Raw genomic sequence first — 22,765 nt, 5'->3', positions numbered from 1 at the left:
CACATATATGTATATATACTCATAGGTAACTTACAGTATATACAGATAATCAGCATATATACCTGTGTATATAATGTGTGTACTGAGATAATGTACATACAGGAACAGTCAGCACATATTATATATACTCATAGATAACATGCAGTAAATACAGTAAATACTCAGAATATATATGTATGCACACACAGATCACTGTGTTACCAAGGTTTTGTCCCTCGGACAATTTTGAGTGTAACTGACAGATTGTTTTCATGCTGATGTAGATTTTTCCTATCACGTAAGGTTTTTGAGAAATGATGCGAAACATAATATTCTGTTATGATTCTAAAATCTCATATATGAACTTTTTCTGAAACCGTATATTCAGAATTTTCCACTGAAATAACATTAATCAGTGATCTACACATATGCAAGCACTTATTATGCGAAATCCGCACAGGCGCAGTGAATCATTCAGCTGACCATGTACGGACCATACCACATCTCCTGGGCAGGGGAGGAAGCAAAAGACAATACTGACATTACAGCAGGGGATCACAGAGGATTCATTTTGTGAGGTAAAATATTTCACTGACTGTTTTTAAACAATATTTTACCTCACAAAATGTATCCTCTGCGATCTCCTGCTGTAATGTCAGTATTGTCTTTTGCTTCCTCCCCTGCTCAAGATCTGTGAGCAAATGGGGGGGGAGAGAGATTCTGAACACTGCAAAGCTTGCACCCATTGTGACATTACCGCCCTCCATCGGGCCTCCGTCTAGTTACTATCATATATGCGATTCGCCTGAATACTTTTCATTGTAAACACTGAAGATTTATTTTGAAATGTCACGTCGGTGTCTCAATAGCAGTGATAATTTCTGCTACATATGCGGAGAATACACAATGAAAGCACAAAAGAAGGAAATGACTCCACTTGTTAAGAAAGCATATGAACTATACTTTGAATGTTCAATTGGAGATCAGGACAAACACTGGGCACCTCATATATGTTGTGCCTCTTGTTCTAGAAGCTTTAGATCAGTGTTCCCCAACTCCGGTCCTCTTGATCCACCAACAGTTCAAGTTTTCAGTATTTCCTTAGTATTACACAGGTGATAATTTGCATCACCTGGAAAAGGCAAGCATTCCATCACCTGTGCAATACTAAGGAAATCCTGAAAACATGACCTGTTGGTGGCTCTTGAGGACTGGACTTGGGGAACACTGCCTTAGAGCATGGCTGAATGGATCTCGACCTTCAATGCTGTTCGCTGTCCCAATGATATGGAGAGAGCAGAGAGATCATGTAACAGATTGCTACCTCTGCCTTACAAATGTAACAGGTTATTCAGCAAGGAACAAGAAATCAATAGAATAGCCTAATCTTCTTTCAGCCATAAGACCAGTGCCACACGATGAAAGTCTTCGTGTTCCAAAGCCACCCAAAGTATGGACAATGGAGGACGACGAAGATGAACTAACAAATGTTGAGGAAAATGAAACTGCTGCAGACCCAGACTTTGAGCCTTCTACATCTAATCCACATCTTTTCAGTCAAGCTGATCTGAGTGACTTGGGCAGAAGCTGATCTGAGTGACTTGGGCAGAAGCTGATCTGAGTGACTTGGGCAGAAGCTGATCTGAGTGACTTGGGCAGAGATTTGAAACTGTCGAAGAGGCAGGCAGAATTATTAGGATCACGGCTACCAGAACGGAATCTGTTATTATGACTGGAACATATGTGGTGATCTAAAAGTTGTTGCACTTCTTCTTGGACGGCAGCTTGGATGTACCAAGTATAGTTGTTTTATTTGCGAGTGGGACAGTCGTGCATGAGAAATGCACTATTTCAGAAAGGACTGGCCACTCCGCGAAAACCTAGTTGCTGGACAGAAGAATGTTGAACATAATCCTCTCGTTGATCCAGCAAAGATATTTCCCTCCTTTGCATATTAAACTTCGGCTTATGAAGAATTTTATCAAAGCAATGAACAAAGAATCGGAAGCCTTTTCTTACTTGCAACAGAAATTTCCAAGAATAAGTGATGCAAAGATTAAAGAAGGTATTTTTATTGGCCGACAGGTCAGAGATATAATGAATGACAGTAGCTTTGATGGTCTTTTGCAAGGTGCTGAACAAGTGGCATGGAGAGCCTTTAAGGATGTGACCTTCAACTTCCTTGGCAACAGCAGGGCACCGAACTTTGGACAACATACAGCATATCATTTGATGAAACGCAATTTTCTACATTGTCACTTGGACTTTTTTCCATCCAATCAAAAGTGCCGTTAGCGATGAACACGGTGAAAGATTTCACCAATACATTACGCTGATGGAGAAAAGGTTCCAGGGAAAGTGGAGTATGTCACTGCTGGCTGACTATTGCTGGAACCTTATTCCAGAAGCATCTGACACGGATTATAAACAAAAGTCATCTGCAAAACACTTTTGAACAATTGCTTTTGCTACTGACATCGACGCACATTTGTGTAGTGTCTCGGAATTCATAATGTAGACTGTAAACTGTTGTTTCTTAAAAACCTTACGTGATACAGACTTTTGGAGCACATATTCGTGTTCAGCATATCAAAATCTGTAAGATACAATAACATTTTCTCGGGACAAGAACTTCCCTGAAATTTTTTGCGCAGTGTAATGTACAAACTGTATATACTTTTTAACAGTCAGCGTGCACCACATTTATGTATAAATACTCATAAATAACAGTATATACAGATAATACTCAGCACGTAAATCTGTGTGTATATAATGCGTACACAGATAATGCACATACAGTATATACCATATGTGTAACACACCGTATATCTATAAATACACACTCAGATAACATACAGTATATACAGAATACTCTGCACGTAAGTCTAATATGTAGGTATACACAGATAATGCACATACAGTATATACCGTTTGTGTAACACAGTATATCTATAAATATATACACACTTAGATAACATAAAGTATATACAGAATACTCTGCACGTAAGTCTAATCTGTAGGTATACACAGATAATGTTTATACATGTAACATGCACACACTCAGATAACATACGCATCACACATATGTACACATAGATAACATACGCATCACACATCTACGCAGATAACATGCATGTAACATACGCATCACACACATGTACACACACAACATGCATGTAACATATGCATCACACATGTACACACAGATAACACACTTATCAAATGCATCACATGCGCGCACACACAGTTAACACATTTAGCATACACTTGTACACACACAGATAACACACATGTAACATACGCCTCACACATGTACACACAGATAACATGCATGTAACATACACATCACACGTACACACAGATGGCATCCATGTAACATACACATTGCATTTGTACACGTAGATAACATGCATGTAACGTATGCATCACACATATGTGCACGACTGTAACATGCCAATCACACATATGTGCACACAGATAACACATGTAACATATGCATCACACATGTACACAGAACACACATGTAACACACATCACACATATGTACACATAGATAACATGCATGTAACATACACATCACACATATGTGCACACATGTAACATACGCATCCCATATAACATACACATCACATACATGTACACACAGATTACATACATGTAACATACGCATCACACATGTACACATAGATAATATGCATGTAACATATGCATCACACAGAACACACGTAACATACGCCTCACACATATGTACACTCAGATAACATGCATGTAGCACATGTACACACAGATGACATACATGTAACATACACATTGCATTTGTACACGTAGATAACATGCATGTAATGTACGCATCACACATATATGTGCACGACTGTAACATGCCAATCACACATATGTACACACAGATAACACATGTAACATACGCATCACACATATGTACACAGAACACATGTAACACACATCACACATATGTACACAGAACACACATGTAACACACATCATACATGTACACACAGATAACATGCATGTAACACACACATCACACATATATGTGCACACATGTAAAATACGCATCCCATATAACTTGCACGTCACATACATGTACACACAGATTACATACATGTAACATACGCATCACACATGTACACACAGAACACACGTAACATACGCATCACACATATGTACACACAGATAACACATGTAACATACGCATCACACATATACACAGAACACACATGTAACACACATCACACATATGTACACACAGATAACATGCATGTAACATACATATCACACATATATGTGCACACATGTAAAATACGCATCCCATATAACTTACACGTCACATACATGTACACAGATTACATACATGTAACATACGCATCACACATGTACACGCAGATAATATACATGTAACATGCATCACACGTACACCCAGAAAACATGCATGTAGCATACACATCTCATTTCTACACACAGATAACATACATGTAACATACACATCACACATACAGTGGGTACGGAAAGTATTCAGACCCCTTTAATTTTTTTACTTTTTGTTTCATTGCAGCCATTTGGCAAATTCAAAAAAGCTATTTTTTTTCCATTAATGTACATTCTGCACCCCATTCTGACTGAAAAAAACCCAGAAATGTAGAAATTTTTTGTAAATGTGTTAAAAAAGAAAAACTGAAATATCATATGGTCATAAGTATTCAGACCCTTTGCTCAGTATTGAGTAGAAGCACCTTTTGAGCTAGTACAGCCATGAGTCTTCTTGGGAATGATGCAACAAGTTTTTCACACCTGGATTTGGGGATCCTCTACCATTGTTCCTTGCAGATCCGCTCCAGTTCCGTCAGGTTGGATGGTGAACATTAGTGGACAGCCATTTTCAGGTCTCTCCAGAGATGCTCAATTGGGTTTAGGTCAGGGCTGTGGCTGGGCCAGTCAAGAATGGTCACAGAGTTGTGTTCACACACAGATAACATACATGCAACATACTCATCATACATTTATGTACACAGATAACATACAGTGGGTACGGAAAGTATTCAGACTCCATTACATTTTTCACTCTTTGTTTCATTGCAGCCATTTGGTAAATTCAAAAAAGTTAATTTTTTCACATTAATGTACACGCTGCACCCCATCTTTACTGAAAAAAAACAGAAATGTAGAAATTTTTGCAAATTTAATAAAGAAGAACTGAAATATCACATGGTCATAAGTATACAGACTCTTTGCTGAGATACTCATATTTAAGTCACATGATGTCCATTTCCTTGTGATCGTCCTTGAGGCCAGTCTCACACGTCCAGATAATTCTGGTACCGGAGAAATCGGTACTGGAGTGATCCGTGTCCGTGTGCTCACGTGGCACATCAGTGTGGCATACGTGCGGCAGCCGTGTGCCGACTGAGGACCACACGGACTGTGCAGGAGACAGCGCTACAGTTAAGCGCTGTCCCCTGCTTTTGGTGCTGAAGCCGGCATTCATTCCTTCTCCCCAGCAGCGTTCGCTGGAGAGAAGGAATGAAAAATCAAGTTTTTTTTTATTTTTTTTGTTTAAAATAAAGTTCAGGGTCACCTCCCGCCTCCCACCCCCTGCGCGCCTGCCCACTTGCATTGAAATACTCACCCAGCTCCCGTGATGCTTCCTCTCAGCGCCGCAGCTTGTCCTGTGTGAGCGGTCATGTGGTACCGCTCATTACAGTGATGAATATGCGGCTCCACCCCTATGGGAGGTGGAGCCGCATATTCATCACTGTAATGAGCGGTAACACGTGACCGCTCACACACGACAAGCTGCCGGCGCTGAGAGGAGGCATCGCGGGAGCTGGGTGAGTATTTCTCTGCAAGCGGGCGGGGGGTGGGACGCAGGAGGTGACCCCAAACTTTATTTTTAACAAAAAAAACCTTGATCTTTCATCCCTTCTCCTGCAAGCGCTGCTGTCAGCCGAGCAGGACAGAAGGGATGAGTGCTGGCTTCAGCACCACGTGCAGGGGACAGCTCTTAACTGTAGCGCTGTTTCTCCTGCGGCGGTACGTGCACACGGAGGAGAGTGCACACAGTTCTCCGTGTGCACACTGTTCTCCGTGTGCACGTGTGCGGGACGCTTTGCGGACCATGCTGCCGGAGAAAAGCGGACATGTCTCCGTGTTTTGCACACAGACACACTGTCCGTGAGAACATGCAGGCATGTGCATAGACCCATTCATTTGAATGGGTCTACGTGTGTCAGTGTCTCCGGTACGTGAGAAAACTGTCACTTCACGTACCGCAGCCACTGACATGTGAAACCGGCCTGAGATGGTTCTACTCCTTCATAGCAGTCCAGCTGTGTTTAATTAAACTGATAGGACTTGATTTGGAAAGGCACACACCAGTCTATATAAGACCTCACAGCTCACAGTGCATGTCAGACCAAATGACAATCTTGCGGTCAAAGGAGCTGGCCAAGGAGCTCAGAGACAGAATTGTGGCAAGGCACAGATCTGGCCAAGGTTACACCAAAATTTCTGCATTACTCAAGGTTCCTAAGAGCACAGTGGCCTCTATAATCCTTAAATGGGAGAAGTTTGGGACCACCAGAAGTCTTCCTAGACCTGGCCGTACAGCCAAACTGAGCAATTGTGGGAGAAGAGCCTTGGTGAGAGAAGTAAAGAAGATCCCCAAGATCACTGTGGCTGAGCTCCAGAGATGCAGTAGGGAGATGGGAGAAAGTTCCGCAAAGTCAGCTATCACTGCAGTCCTCCACCAGTCAGGCCTTTATGGCAGAGTGACCCAACGGAAGCCTCTCCTCAGTGCAAGACATATGAAAGCCCACATAGAGTTTGCTAAAAAACACATGAAGGACTCCCAGACTATGAGAAATAAGATTATCTGTCTGCTGAGACGAAGATAGACCATTTTGGTGATAATTCGAAGGGGTATGTGTGGAGAAAACCAGGCACTGCTTATCACCTGCCCAATACAATCCCATCAGTGAAACATGGTGGTGGCAGCATCATGCTATGGGGGGGGGGATTTCAGCTGCAGGGACAGGATGACTGGTTGTCATTGAAGGAAACATGAATGCGGCCAAGTACAGAGATATCCTGGATGAAAACCTCTTCCAGAGTGCTCTGGACCTCAGACTTGGCCGAAGGTTAATCTTCCAACAAGACAACAACATGCTGTGATTAGTGGGGTTCGGCTGTCAGAACCCCCGGACCTTACTATTAGGCTGAGACAGGATCTGAAGGATAGGGGCATAACGTCCTGATTATCGGAGGTCCGACTGCTGGGAAGCCCACTGATCCTGAGAATTTGGGCTCTAAAGATTCTTGTGTGAACTGAGTACTGGTTGATTATGCTCACTGCTGCGCACCATTCACTCTACGGGACCTCTGGAGATAGCGGAGCGCTGCGCTCCTCTGCCCTTCACTCCCATTAAGAGTGAAAGGAGCGACAGTGCACAAGCTCAACCATCGCTCCATTCATCGTCTATGGGACTGGCAGAGCGCTGTTCTTGGCTATTTTGGGCAGTCCTTTAGACAGTGAATGGCAGGGAGGCTGAGCCTTGTTCTTGGAATTGCTGGGGGTCCCAACAGTCAGACCCCCCAGTTATCAGCCAGTTATCCCCTCGCCTTTGGATAAGAGGGAATTTGCTATATTAGGAACAACCCTTTAATTGCATCAGTTTGCCTATACTTTATCCAAATCCATCCACCTTTATTATGTCATTCCTCATCATTGTCAGCACGGCCATGGTGCAAACGTTCCTCCTCTCTGTCATGTCACTGTCAGGAGCAGAGAATAGTTAATCCAGGTAGTGCCCACAAGTAGAAGGAACAAGTGAGCGCACTCCCACCTGCCCCAGACCTGCATGTATCGGGGTGGAGCGAAGGTGCCCGCTCTACAGGGAAGATGTCAGCCCACCGGCTCACCTGTACCACCTTACTAAGGACGGCGATGGCTTCTCCCACCCCACTGCCATATTCCTTTCCTTGATCATTCACGCTTTTTTTTTTTTTTTTCCCCTATACACATGCTGTTAACCCGTTAGTGCTCTATGATGTGCAGATCCTGGCAAATTAAATAGCCAGCATCTACTGTATGTCTCCACCCGTTGCTGTTAACCATTTAGATGCCACTGTCAATTTCTGACAGCGGCATTAAAATGCTGTGGTTGCCGATTCACATACATATCGGCTGCCATCAGCCCTAATGGGTTATCATTGCATCCCCGGGGACCTGCTGAAGGCCCCTATCGCTACCATAGGCTGAGCTTCATAGGAGTCCATGGTTTTCACTATGTACTGAAGCACTGTGCTATTGCAGTATATACTATAAGCGATCAGATTATCACTGGCACAAGTCCTGAGAGGTGAATTCATGAGTGAAAAAGATACGTTTTTCAAAATATAAAAAAATTTCAATCTCCCTCCTTTTACACCATTGGAAAAAGTTTTATAGCTACATCGGTAAAATTTCAATTTATCAAGGTATAAAGTTAATTACCGTAATTCGTACGTTAAGCACTGTTAAAAGAAAAGTCAGAATTGCGTGTTTTCAGCCATCACACTTTAATCACTTATTATATTTTTATCTAAGTGTTGTATTTACCCCAAAAATGGGATTAATATAAGTCACCTTATAAGCAAAAAAATGCACGTTCACAGCTGCGGCGGCGGAAAGATAAAAACTATATGGATCTCGGGAGATGATGATTGAAACCAATATTTTATTTTATTTTTTTCAACCACCTAAAAGGAACCTGACAACTTTTATGTGCAGCCCCATCCTCGAGAAAAACCTAGTTTAGTAGGTGGTGGGGACTGAGCTGCACAGGAGACTAGTCTGACAGGCGGGTCCCGGTGGCTTCTCACTGCCCTTGAGTGACAGGTCTTTCCCTATGCACACACACAGCGAGACTCGTCACTCCAGGGCAGCGGACAGGGAGAACTCACTAGGGACCCATTTTTCTAACTGGTCATCAGTTCGGCTTGGCCACCGGGTTCGGCTTTTTCACCAGTTCAACTAACGATTTCTCTAAAACAACAAAACTGATTTGTGCAAAAAGGCTGAGAAATGGCGCACCTGGCAGTTAATGGAACATAAGTGTTCCCATCTGGATCTTGAAAGAGAAAACATGGTCGCTAACGTGAAGAGAAGAGCCTGTATATTATGCAAAGGCTCTATCTGAAAACCTGCCTAGAGCAGTAGAGATCCTTGCAGACATTATACAAACACCGTTTACCGTTCAATGATCACTAAAAACGAAGCACCAGAACCTATGGCAGTTTTGCATTTTTTTTCACCATCTCATTCCATTTGAAATGTTTTTTTTTTCCTGTTTTTCAGTTCATTGAATGGCAATATCAATGTTGTCATTCAAACCTACAACTCGTCCAGTAAAGTCAATAGGCCCCCATATGGCTGTTGATTAAAAAAAAAAGATGTCTTTTGGGAGAAGGTGATAAAAAACACATTTGTGACACAATCTTTAAGGTCTTAAAAGACCTTTGGGGAACCATTTTAACATATGAAAACTTTTTTGTTGCTGATTTCCACTGTAACTTTCACTGGTATATTACCCCCAGTTACAGTGGAAATTCAGCCTGCATAACAGAGGTGACTGTGTCTACTATGACCCAAAACCTAGCGACACAGAGGAGGAAGCGCTACGAGTGCTTCCTAATCTGTATTTAAAGCACTTACGGTAATCAGCATTATGTCCACAGCGATCAGGAAGACAGAGAAGGTGATAAACCATTTCTGTCTTGTCTACGGGAGAGAGTTCGAACAGCTTTCTTTGCCTTCTATAACCTCTGTGTTCTTTTGGCTGCAGAATGAGTTCACTGAGAGTCCGTCAGTGAGCTCGGTCTGATGGATTGTTTGTGATTTTTGTTTTTATCTGTCTTTTTGTCTCAACATAGAGTTAGGACCACAGACCACATACTAGTTGAATGTGCCGTCAAATAACGAGACTGTAAAGCCAAACGGTGCAACATTTTTAATGAAGCCCAGTTGTAAAAATTATTTTTAGCCACAACTATTTAAGTAAAAATAAAAAATTGCTCCCAGGGGTGGACAACTGCTATAATGGGGTCTGCTGATTTTCTGTCCAGATTTGCTGGCAGAAAATCCTTTGTATAATACTGGAGCTGAACGATTTGTAGTTTGGGTTTTATATTTGCAAATTGTGAATTCCAGCTATGGATTTTCATTAACCCCTCAAGGATGCATCAAATTTTCGCTTTTGTTTTCACTTTTTCCTTTTCTTATTCAGAGAGCCATATTTTTTCTTTAATGTTCTGTAAATTACCCTCTTCGTTTTATTATGTACTGTAAAAAAAAAAAAGAAAGAAAGATGAATCCCGTTGTCCCACCTATGTGATTCTGTTTTTTGGGTTTATGAGTTCATTGTGCGATAAAAAGGACCTAGCCACATGATTCTCCTAGTCAGTACAATTGCAGTTTTGCCAAACGTTTAGTATTTTTTTTTCAACTATTTCAGTGGCTTAAAGGGGTTGTCCATGGCTCGCAGCCCCTTCAGTGCTACACTCCCCGACGTAAAATATAAAGAACATATACCTCCTACATCTATGCTGGAATCACATTACATTGTTATGCCATGTGAATTCGTAGCTCACACTTACTTTGGACAGTCATCTGAAGTGTTAGAACTGCAGCCCGTTAGCAATCATTGCAATGCTTACGTGGCATAACCTTGTCATTTTGACCCATCGCTGAAACTGCGACTGTGTGGAAGGTGAGTATCTGTTATTTTTGTTTTACACTTGGGTATATAGAGTTTAAGACCGGTTAGTGGACAAACCCTTTAAAATAAAGTTCTGAACTTTGTTAAAAAAAAGTACTTCCCCTCCCTCCAAACTGACTGCCGTGAGTTGAAAACTGAGAGGTGTTTGTGATCAGACTCCTCGCTGCTCCTGCCACTTTGTAATCACACACAGTCCTGCAGTGAGTCCAGTGAGGAGAGCAGGTTGTCATTATATGTCTCATACAAGAGAAAGCATGTTCTTGAGCTATTGTGGGGGTGTGTTCTTTTGCCTCCTCTATCTTGCTGCCTGCTTATGATTGGTCAGCATCATACAGGGGAAGAAGACCAGTCCTCAGAGAGAGATCTGCTGAATATCCGCTTAGATATAACAAATTGTAATCCAAACTGTACTACGTAAGGGTAACACACAGCATCCGAAAATGCTCAATATATGTTAAAAATAAAGAGCCATGTAAAAACGACCTGCTGTGCATATCTTGTTTCTGTTTTTTTTTTTTTTTTTTTACTTCTTTTAACTACTTCAGGCTTCAAAAGCCTTAAAGTGGCTAAAAGAAGTGACCTGAACGTTCGTCAGGTAACTTCCGCTTGGAAGCCAGTACTTCTTTATATAGGGAATATATTATAAAAAAATAAATAAAAAGACACCAATGGCAGAGCCATTGCCAAAACCACAATGAAGATGCTTAAGGAAAAACTCCACCATCATTCTGCTATGTGAATAAGCATGCATCGAAAGATGCCGTGTTCATATACCTTTACACGTCGGCAACGGAAAGGAAAACTAAAAACGTATGTTTTTTTTAGCTCTTTAGAATCTATTCCATAATGTGGCCAGTTTATCATGCTCAACCTCTGTCAGTGATTGGCAGCAGCATTTATGGGGTTGTTAGCAGTGATCAGAGTTCAGTGTTTATAGGCTGTGTTTGTAGACCTTTTTTTTTTAATTTTTAAACCTTGAAAGCCTATGAGATAAAGTAAACACCTTTAACTATTTTCTGAAGTTTAGGCTGGGGTGAAAAGACTGTAGATTATCTAATCAGAGACAATCAGGTTGATTATGCTAAGGACGCTGATCAGAGTTTGATATGAGTGTGAACCAAGTATCAGCATATAATGTGTGTTCCGATTTTCTCGGATGAGAGAATAGATGCACACCGAGGAAAAGATGGAGAACAAAATTTCTCCATCTTTGCCATTGTGTGAGTCTATGGAAATCGGACTGCACTCAGCTGTCATCCCAGTGCAGTCTGCTGTTTTCCACGCACCCAAAGACTTGAATGGGCGAGTCTCATCTGATTTCAGAGTGAAATCTCGCAACATGTATGCAAGCCCATAAGCTAAGTGCACACTTTGTGGATTTGTGGTGTAAAATCAGCAATTAATACATGAACATTCTGTATGTGGATTGCTTGTGGATTTGTGACCAAAACCGTAGCAGAAAGTTTGCAAGACGTGTGAACTTGGCATTCGCCTATGAAGACCAAAAAAAAAAGTTTTTTTATTTTCCAAGCAAAAGTAATAAAGCAAAAAACAATGTGGTATTCCCGTAATCACAGAATATAGCTAACTTGTCAATTATACGGAACAATGAACACCATAAAAAATAAACAATTCTAGACATTTTTTTTTTAATTTCATCATCCCTCCTACCAAAAAAACAGAGCAACAGATTTGGACACTAAAGCTATGATTTTTAGAAGGGTTATGTTCCCTATAAAGTGCAGCAAAGAGCTGTCACCCCCCCAACCCTGCCAACAATATAATCTAGGACTGAATTAAATGAAAGGTGAATTAATGGTAGTGATCTTAGATAGTTGTACAAAAGTAGGCGCAACTCTAGAGGGGAACGTGGCGGGTATACTTGCACCTCCCAGGGGGTGCTGGCTGCTGCTCCCACGACTACAACCCTTCATTGCCCGCTACCACCTTGATCCGGTGGCATTCCAAGAGTGAATAGCCATAACTGGCGCTGTCTGGAAGGGGATGGCGTGCAGTCGTGGTATAAAAGAACAACAAATTTTGATGCAGGTTTTGCACCTTCATCAGCTTTTTTACAGTGCTTGGTTTGGAAAGTCATTTTGTGTATATGAAAAGCACAAAATCTTGACTTTTGTACAATCTGCCCTCCTAAAGGTATGTTCAGGTAGGAGATGCTCTCTGTGAAATGTCCTGTACTAGCTGCACTGTACTGTGCGGAGATTGCTGTGGTTACTACAGTAAATATACCTCCCAGTTCGCTCCTTGCATCATAAGTTGACGTATCAAAGGTGCCAAATCCTTCGCACAAGTCATTGCACCCTGCTGACAGTCTCCGCGGTGAGTTAGTGAGATTTCTGTAAATCACATACACTATACTGCTACTGTATTGTATTTTCTATACGGATAATCCGCATCATATCCAATCCATGTGAACACGCCCAAAAAAGAGTTGGTGCCACAAAATACAAAATAAAGTCATGATTTTTGGAGAATGCCACAATAAAAAAGATGGTAAAAAGTGCTTCATCCAAAAGTCGTCCTGAAGAGAAGCAGTAAATAACATTTACTCCCCTGATGGTCCCACCGGTCTTGCTCAGAGACTTTGTTCATCAGTATCAGATCCATGAGTCCAAAGATCAGTGATTGGTGGTGGCCAGATGTAAAGATTGGATGAGCTGAACACCACCGCCAATACAAGCCGATCTTCAATTCTGGCAGCGATGTGCGGGCTGGAGCCGGTGCTAATAACAGCTGATAGGTGGTGCTTCCAGGTGTCGGACCCCCTCCGATCTGATATAGGTGCCCTAACCTAAGGACATGTTATCAACATTATCTGCCCAAAGACTGAAAACAAGCAAGCGGGGAGGTGGTCTTAAAGGGACTCTGCCATATACCAATGCCTATCAGACCCTACCGGAGGAAAGATCTAATAGGCTTCTTAGTTCAAGTAATATTCAAACAACATAACAAGGAAAAAAAAAGTCAGAAAATACACTATTGAATTTTATTGTTTGGCTTAAAACACAAAATGACACGGGAGAGAACTAAGCAAATGGCTGTGATGTAATTATTAATTGCTCTATAGCAGTAATGAATCACTGAAGATCTTATCAGGTCACAGATACCATTATAAAGTGCAAGTGCAAAAATACTTATAAGGAACCGGCTGTGTAGAAAGTTACATTGTGGTCAAAGAACGGTCTATAGGTCAGAGTCACGGCTGCCTTTACGCAGACCCAAGGTTTCCCAGCAGAACGTTGATCTGACCTTGCACAGCCCCCCGCGACTTGCGATCTTCCCGTAGTGCCCCCATGCCATCTCTTCCCCAGGTAAGCAACGCACTTGGCTATTTACATATTGTAAAAGGAATCGTGAATAATTAAACCGGGTTGCCTACTTTACTGACGTCCTAGTCCAGTCCTGATGCTCCTGAGCCCCTCGTAGGCGCTTTTGGCAGTAGATGCAGTCCTGCACACAGTAAGCGGCTCCGATTCATCAAAGTGTGTGAACCCCAGACATCTTGACTAGATAAGTTGTAAAATTTGTGCGCCCATCTCGAGGTTGCGTCTCTTGGCGTGTTCATGCCAGTTTCCTCCAGCTGCGTCACAATGGGCAGGATGGGGGCTGGATGCCACAGCTTGTCTAATTCATGGCCGGAGTAAGGTTTGTTTGGAATGAGATTTCTGGCATATGGAGCACACACAGCTTGGTGTGCGTTAGACCAACTGTTGGTTTGCGCCCCATCTCTGCCCATTTCATCGGAGCTGGGATAAACCGTTGGGAAACCACCAAAAGTTGCAACATTTAGGTGCAACTCCTGAGTTGTGTCTAAATTTTGTGACTTTTCACAGCTTTTACCCAAGAATTCTGGCTTGAAAGCTTTTAATGAATCTGGACCCCAAGAGTTCGGTAACTTGTTAACTACTGAGCTGCTTGCAGCAGTTTTAATAAAAGTACTATAAAATCTGTGTTTAATCTGCTGCAGATCTAGCAGGTCTCTGAATGCTGAGCTCTATAACCCCGCCCACACCACTGATTGGCAGTTCTTGTGTATACTGTGCATAGGCTAAAAAAAAAATGCCAATCAGTGGTGAGGGCGGAGTTATACAGAGCTCATGAATATGCAGGACTACCTAGCAGTAGGTTTGCTAGTCTTCCTGTGATATTCCGATAATAAAACTGATTTTATGAAAACTGTAACAAGCAGCCCATTAAGTGGCACATCACTGGAATCAGGGTCTTTGGCTCTACGTTATGATTAGGTGACAAAAAAAAAATCTGTTGACTTATTACCTAGTATGTTAACGGTTTTTGCACTCAGTATTTGGTCAGTATTTTACCTCAGTATGTGTAAGCCAAAACCAGGAGTGGAACAGGAGAGGAAAAGTGTAATAGAAACATGCACCACTTCTGCATTTATCACCCACTCCTGGTTTTGGTTTACAAACACTGAGGTAAAATACTGACCAAAAAAAACCATAAAAACCACAACATGTGAACATAGCCTTAAAAATGAGATGGCAATATGATTCTATCACATAATACATGCCATAAAAACTTTTCACCATTTTACCATTTTTTTTCTTCATTTTTTGGTAAAATGAATGGTGTCATTCAAAGCTGTAACTCTTCCTGAAAAAAAAAATCTAGCTTTTGTAGAGCTATGACAAGATTGTGTGGATCGATAGGGTTAATACATTCATTTATGGAAAAAGACTTAAAGGAGTTGTCCACTACTTGGACAATTCCTTCTGAATCCCTATGTTTCTCCCAGTAAATGAATAATGCCTATGCTCGCCACTGTCTCCATTCCAGCAGTGTCGGCGCTGGATCTCACGAGAAATTCTTATGTCACGCCATCCCAGCTGCCAGTCAGCACTTGCTTTACTTTCCCCTTCTTCAGGGGTAATTGACTTCTGGAGGAAGTGAGCTCTGTGGCTGCCCTTACTTCCTGTGGATGTCTCATTTCTCCAAAGGAGAGGAGAGTGATTGTCCTCAGGGATCGCGTGACATAAAAATGTGACGCAAGACCCCGGAGATCCAGTGGAACAGAATGGCAGAATCGGGGAAGCTCAGACATTTTTATCAAGTATATAACTCAAATTTTTTTAGAAAGTGACGGGTCTCGTTTAATTATTTTTTATGCGTGAATTGGAAAGGTGTTTACATTTTTTTGTTTTCTTGCAGCCTTGTGTTCTGTGAGGCATCCTCTCTGTATGAAGAAAGGTTGTGTCTATGGCCTCAGACCCAGAAGCCACAGAAGATGGTTATTCGACAGACCTTGCCAAACCTCTTTATCTCCAGTATTTGGAACGAGCTCTGCGACTGGATCAGTTTCTTCGCCAAACATCTGCTATATTCAACAGAAATCTTTCCAGGTAACATGGCGACTAGTTAAGTCAGTTGATAATTAGATTCTCTGTCCATGGAAACCTTTTTCTTACTTCTGTGACTGCTCTGGCGTCCCCCAAGCCCAATTACCCCCCCCGAGTGCGAGGATGTGCCCTGGGAAACTGAGCACTGTTTCGGAGGCTAGTGCCTATTCTCCTCCGCTATATCTTTTTTATTTGTTGTTTGTTCTGCTACTTTTATGATCTAAGAATGTCCCCCCCCCAAAAAAAAATAAAAAATAAAATAAATAAATATAAAAAACTAAAACAAACAAAAATTTGCATTGCTACAATTTGAGAGCATAATTTAATTTTTACGTTTTTTTTTTTTTTTTTTTTTGAAATTTTAGTTTTTATATCAAAACTGAATTTTAAAAGGCGTTAGGGTATGGGCACACGTCGCAGATTTCCTGCGGATCCGCAGCTTTTTTTCCACTCAGAAACGCTGCAGATCTGCAAGTGATTTACAGTACAATGTAAATCAATGGCAAAAAAAAAATGCTGTGCTAGTGGTGCGGAAAAATACGCACGGAAAACGCAGCAGATTCAGAAAAGGAGCATGTGAGTTCTTTGTGCAGATCTGCTGCGTTTCTGCACCCATTCCATAATAGAAATCTGCAGGGGTAAAAAAAAGGAAGAAATCCGCACAAAAATCTGCAACGTGTGCACATACCAAAAAAAGGCGCAGATTCTGACCTGCATTTTCTGCCAAGAAATGCAGAATCTGCACAGAAAATTCCACAGTCAAATCTGCAACGTGTGCACATAGCCTTAGACCTGTCAGTGTTACACTGACATGTGGCCTGATAGACCCTGCTTATGGCAGACCCTCAAACCCTTGCTTGCCAATAACAACCAATGATTGCCTTGCATGGGGGGCCAGTAAGGTAAAAGAGGCAGCCCCTCCCTCTGTTAACCAACCAGAGGCTGCTGTAGCTATTGTCAGCGGCATCTACGGGGGTTTAAACAGGCCTGATTGGTGCTGGGGAATAAGGACCATGTTTAGGCTGTCAATAAGGGGTTAAATACGCACATGGACACGCGAAAGCATAATGAGCTGTAATCAGAATGATTGTGGTTTGATGTCGGAGTCAGTGTCATCTCCAAAAACTTGATCATGTTGGGTGTTTCCAGTTTACAGTCGCAGCCAAGAGTTTTGAGACTGGCACAAATTTTGGTTTTCACAGATTGCTGCTTCAATGTTTTAAAGGGAACCCGTCACCCCGTTTTTTCAGTATGAGATAAAAATACCATTAAATAGGGCCTGAGCTGTGCTGGACAATAGTGTATTTTGTGTACCCTGATTCCCCACCTATGCTGCTGAAATACCTTACTAAAGTCGCCGTTTTCGCCTGTCAATCAGGCTGGTCTGGTCAAATGGGCGTGGTGACATCGCTTCTTCTCCCCCAGATCTTGCTTATCTTTCCGTTGGTGGTGTAGTGGTTTGCGCATGCCCAACAGCAGAATGCACTGCGCAGGTGAAGAAAAAGAGCGCGATCTGCGCTATTCTCTGCTTTTTCGCTGGCGGCGGCCATCTTCCTGAGGCCACGCGTGCGCAGATGGAGCGCTCTGCTGCCCGGGGCTTCAGGAAAATGGCCGCGGGATGCCGCGCGTGCGCAGATGGGGATCACGGCGGCCATTTTCCTGAAGCCGAGATGCGAACTTCCTCAGTCAGAGCAGGAAGCGGACGGCAAGGGACGTGTGACAGACATCAGAGGGTGAGTATGTACTGTTTGTTTTTTTTTACTTTTACAATGGTAACCAGGGTAAATATCGGGTTACTAAGTGCGGCCCTGCGCTTGGTAACCCGATGTTTACCCTGGTTACCAGCGTAAAACATTGCTGGCATCGTTGCTTTTGGTGTCAAACCTGACGATAAACGCCGATCTGACGACCAAATAAAGTTCTGAACTTTATTCAACGACCAGCGATCTCACAGCGGGATCCTGATCGCTGCTGCGTGTCAAACACAACGAGATCGCTATCCAGGACGCTGCAACGTCACGGATCGTTGTCGTTCTCGTTGTAAAGTCGTTTCGTGTGAAGGTACCTTTACTGAAAATATGTGGTCAATCCTCGAAAGCAGGAGGACAAACAAAAACACAGACATTGTGATAAACCCCAAGCACTGATTAGACAAAAATATGCTGCCATCAGTCAGGATCTGGCCCAGAAGCTGATATCCAGCTGCCGGGGTGAAGGGCCGAAGAAAAATCTGACTACAAGATCCAAAACCACTGAAGCCGCAAACTTTGCGAAACACAAAATTTGGGTCAGTCTTAAAACTTTGGTAGCATCTAAGAGAGAGAATAAAATATGAACTGGTGACAGGGCCATAAAATTGTCGAATCCTCTTTAGTCTACATGTATTTCTCCACTTGTTTGAAACCCCATTAACCCCTTCCTGACACATGGCATTGGGCGTTACTGTACAGAGAGGGTTCATGAGCTGAGCCCACACTATACCACAGAGATACCAGCTGTGTTATACAGACAGCATCTGCTGTAACAGCAAAGGCCAAAACTGGCTCTGACCTCGGCTTTTTAACCATTGAAATGCCTCCGCCAATCACTCAATCACCAACATCGGTATTGAAATGGTACAACTGTCGGTGCCCGCGTTAATCGATTGCCATCACCCCTCCTCGACGCAACTACAGGGTACCGATGAGTTGTCCTGAACATCATTTTAACTCTACACTGCAGTACTATGGTAAAACAAGATTGGAAGTTCAAGTCCCTAAAGTAAGACGTATGTAACAAGTCAGATTGCCTCCCTGTTTCCCCTTTAAAGCTATGTGCACACAGTTTTTTTTTTTTTAGAGCAGAAATTGAGCGAAAACTCTCCAAATAGCAAAACTGTTGAAAAATGTTGAGTTTGTGCTCCATGAACATTCCGTGTGCACATGATTCTTGTATTTTCGCGGTGTCATTAAAGTGTTTGAAAAATCTTGCAGTGATGACAGTGATGATGGTTTGGATGAAACCCCACATCTTACAGAATCCGAGGAGCCTTCCATGCAGGTGAAAGAGGAGCCTTTGTCACCCCTGCTTGGAGATATATCACAAGAAGGAATCTCTGGGGTTTTTCCAGTTAGCGCTCGCAACGGAGTCCTGCAGCCGGGTTGGTACTTGATCCTTGCCTAATAGTCATATTTTTTTATGCTATTGTTATTAGAATGTCTACTAATATTTTTTTTTTATATATTTTTTCCCAAATATGTGACTCCACAGAGATCAAATCCGAGCAAGGAAGTCTGTACAATTTTTCAAAGCTAAAAAAAAACAGAAAATGGTTAAAAGTGAGTATCTGCATGCTCAGATTTTCAATATTGTGGCTACAGTGCATACGGGATATTTGGAGTTTGAGATGCACTTTAAAGGGAATCTGTTATCATTGCAGTGATGTCGTTTACTTTACTCGCTGGGTGCTGCAGTTTGGAAGAAAAACTGTGTTCTCTGCTGCAGATCTAGCAGTTCTCTGAATGCTGAGCTCTGTATAACCCCGCCCATACCACTGATTGGCAGCTTTCTGTGTATAACCCCGCCCATACCACTGATTGGCAGCTTTCTGTGTATAACCCCGCCCATACCACTGATTGACAACTTTTTGCCTATGTATAATGTACACAAAGCTGCCAATCAGTAGTGGGGGTGTGGTTGGACTACCTGGAAGCAGGTTTTCTAGTCCTCTAGTGATAATGTCCTGCTGATAAAACAATGATTGTTATAAAAACTACGGTAAGCAGTACATCTTTGAATCAGAATTTCTGCCCCCACATCATGTTGCGCTCATATTAGATGAGAATCTGAGACAGAACCCCTTTACGGAAAGACAGGGCACATATGGTATTTCTGGAGACTTTATCAGTTTGTACACCGCTGAGCACAAGTCATAAACCTCTCCACTTTCATGGATGACTATATAAAAAGGGGCATTATCACTTATTAAACCCCCCCTTACACATTAGACAATTGTAGGTCACACCCACCGATATTGATGGCTGTGTCCATCACTATAATGTGTATGGGGCGCTGGCCAGCAATAGTTGGGGGGAGACTTTGATCAGACATGTCTGATTTCAGACTGCCGTTTGCTGTGTTCTACCAGGTAATAAGCCCCCGCCAGAAATGTCTGGCGCCAATTTTCTGATAGTGGACACGAGAGTGCTCGGCCAAACAAGCACGTCTGTGTATGGCAGAGAAAGCTGTCAACCGAACAAGCGACCGTAGCATCCATCCACTCATATAGTGACAGTTAGTTATTAGTGGTCGTAACCATGGATACCTAAGCTACTGCAATGCCCTGCACATGGAGTAAGTGACATAGCGAATCAGAAGAACTATACTTCACTTCTAATTGTCGGTATTTGGTAATAATATTACACATGCTGCATATTAGGATAGGATCTTGGAGATTGGAATAACCTTTTAAATCCCTAACTAAGTCGCTAACTTGCTTCTATTTGTAGAACATACTCCTGAATGAGGACTCCAGTGACTCTGACTCTCTAAGCGATGACGAGGATGAGTATACTCTCTCTAAGGACGAGCTCTACGATATGCTCAGATTGCACAAATATAAAAAGCTCCACCAGAACAAATACCACAAGGACAAAGAGGTATTTTATTGCTAACCTCCTAATCTTCTGCATCACACAAAACCTGGATGCCCAGGCTCCGATATCTTTACTTGTGCTGGGGGAGTAGCCTCACATGTATTAGAACAGCACAGAATCTCTAACTCTGATCACTGAGAAGTCAGTCTTTGCTTTCAGTTACGTTTTACAGCAGACTTCTATCGGGATCTGTTCACACATGGCTTGGGTACTTCCTGCAGTGCCATATAGGATCTCATGCTCCACCTCTGCTCCAATCAGAAAAGCCTATTCTTGTGATTGGTCAGTCTGACTGCTGCGACCATCATTAATCAGGAAGTTATTTCCTATCTGATGGCCAAAACTTTCACATACCCTAGAGCTTCCCTGTGGTGGTCCAGCAGGGAGATTGATTGATCTCTTATTGCCAGATTTCAACTGATTGCTGGGGTTCAAACTAGGTGACATAAGTAGGAATTGTCCAAAGAGAACAACATTTCCTATTGTTGATGGCTAATTTTTTTTTGTGTGCCCAAAAGTGCACTTTGACTTTATAAGAAACTGTTCAGACTGAGTTGAAAAACTACAGAGTTCTGCCATCACTATATTAGAAGGGAATGTGGCATCAGAAAATGGCCTAGGGTTTAAATCTGTTTTTAATGTTGAATATATTTTTTGTTAAATTAATGTACAATTTATTTATTTTTTATTTTTTTATTTTCCTGATAGCTATCTACTAAAGATGAGTAGACTACCGTAATACAATTGAAATCGAATTTGTGGTCTGCTTTGGAAGTTTGCATCAGCCAGAGAAGTTTCACATGACCTCGAGTGTGGCTTGGTGGGCTTTCCCATAATGCCTTTCAGCTGTCACATGTGATAGCCAATTGGGAGAGATTATCTTAGCCTATATAAAAGCTGAGGCAGGGAATGCAGCAGCCATTTTGGAATTAGTCTAGATAGTGAGAGGACATCACAGATATCAATAAAGATTGGTTGAGAAAACCATAAAACATTGAACCATAAAAAAAAATGTGAATACCATCCAAAGAAATAAAGCTGTGTAGAGTCTAAAAAGAAGTTTGGTTTTTTTAAAGATTAAACAATTAAATTTGCATAAAAAATTCCACAGAGAGATGCAATGGAGGACCATCTGCTGTGTTATATAACTACATGCAGTCCAACAAGGAATACTGTGGAATATAGTATTAATACCAATTGTAGATATGTGCAAAAGCTACCTCTTGGGCTGAAATATTTGCATAGTGCAAACAATAAAATAAAACTGCATGATATTATAATGCTGGTTGCATAATGATTATCAGATAGCAATAAGAAGCTTGCTTTTTTTTGCACACTGATGTTATGTTTGGACTTGATGGTCCCTTACAAACATTATAATTGTGTGGTCCTGGTGCCCCAACGTACATTTCAGCCTTTTGCTTCATCAGGGTGAAACATATGTCTGGGCACCAGGACGACACAATACTCCAGACTGTACAGTGTGTAAGTTATATAATTGCCATTTGTTTCTCATTCAAGCAAACAGCACCATTATCTTAGTTATACAAGGTAGCAATTTTTTTTGCACTAGACAAATGTTTATAAGGGACATAAGGTCCAAACATGACATCAGTTTGCAAAGAAAATGTAAGCTTTCTTATTGCTATCTGATTATCATTCAATTTAATTGTTTAGTCTTTAATAAAGTTTTAAAAACATTTTTTAGACTCTATACACCTTTTTTCTTTGGATGGCATTTGTCTTAGGTGTGTTTATAATAGTTATTTGTACATGCTTTATATGTTGGTAGTCATCAAATAAGAAAATGTGTGTTGTTCAGCTGCAGCAGTGAAGAAGATTAGTGTAGTAAACTGTGAGTAATAGAGATTCAGTTGACGGGAGGAGAGCAATGTTAGTGATTGATCACACAGCGATATAGTGTAGTTTGCAGTTGCTGCAATTCGCTTTGTGGTTCTTCTTTAATCACCATTTGAAGTTTTCTGCTAATTAGATTTCAGTGCACCGG

The 22,765-nt window shown here is 41.8% G+C and overlaps 1 protein-coding gene across 1 annotated transcript in view; it reads left to right on the top strand.

The window, feature by feature from the left end:
- INO80 (INO80 complex ATPase subunit) overlaps positions 1-22,765 on the top strand; it is a 155,142-nt gene that overhangs the window by 19,474 nt on the left and 112,903 nt on the right. The window contains exons 2-5 of the mRNA XM_077260847.1: positions 15,936-16,126; positions 19,096-19,262; positions 19,373-19,440; positions 20,611-20,760. Coding sequence (XP_077116962.1) covers positions 15,984-16,126; positions 19,096-19,262; positions 19,373-19,440; positions 20,611-20,760 — 528 coding nt within the window. The 5' untranslated portion in view covers positions 15,936-15,983. The remainder of the gene's footprint in view (positions 1-15,935; positions 16,127-19,095; positions 19,263-19,372; positions 19,441-20,610; positions 20,761-22,765) is intronic.

The sequence above is a fragment of the Ranitomeya variabilis genome, chromosome 1 (genome assembly GCF_051348905.1).
Source record: "Ranitomeya variabilis isolate aRanVar5 chromosome 1, aRanVar5.hap1, whole genome shotgun sequence".
Taxonomy (NCBI): domain Eukaryota; kingdom Metazoa; phylum Chordata; class Amphibia; order Anura; family Dendrobatidae; genus Ranitomeya; species Ranitomeya variabilis.
This window is presented reverse-complemented; position numbering and strand designations above follow the sequence as displayed.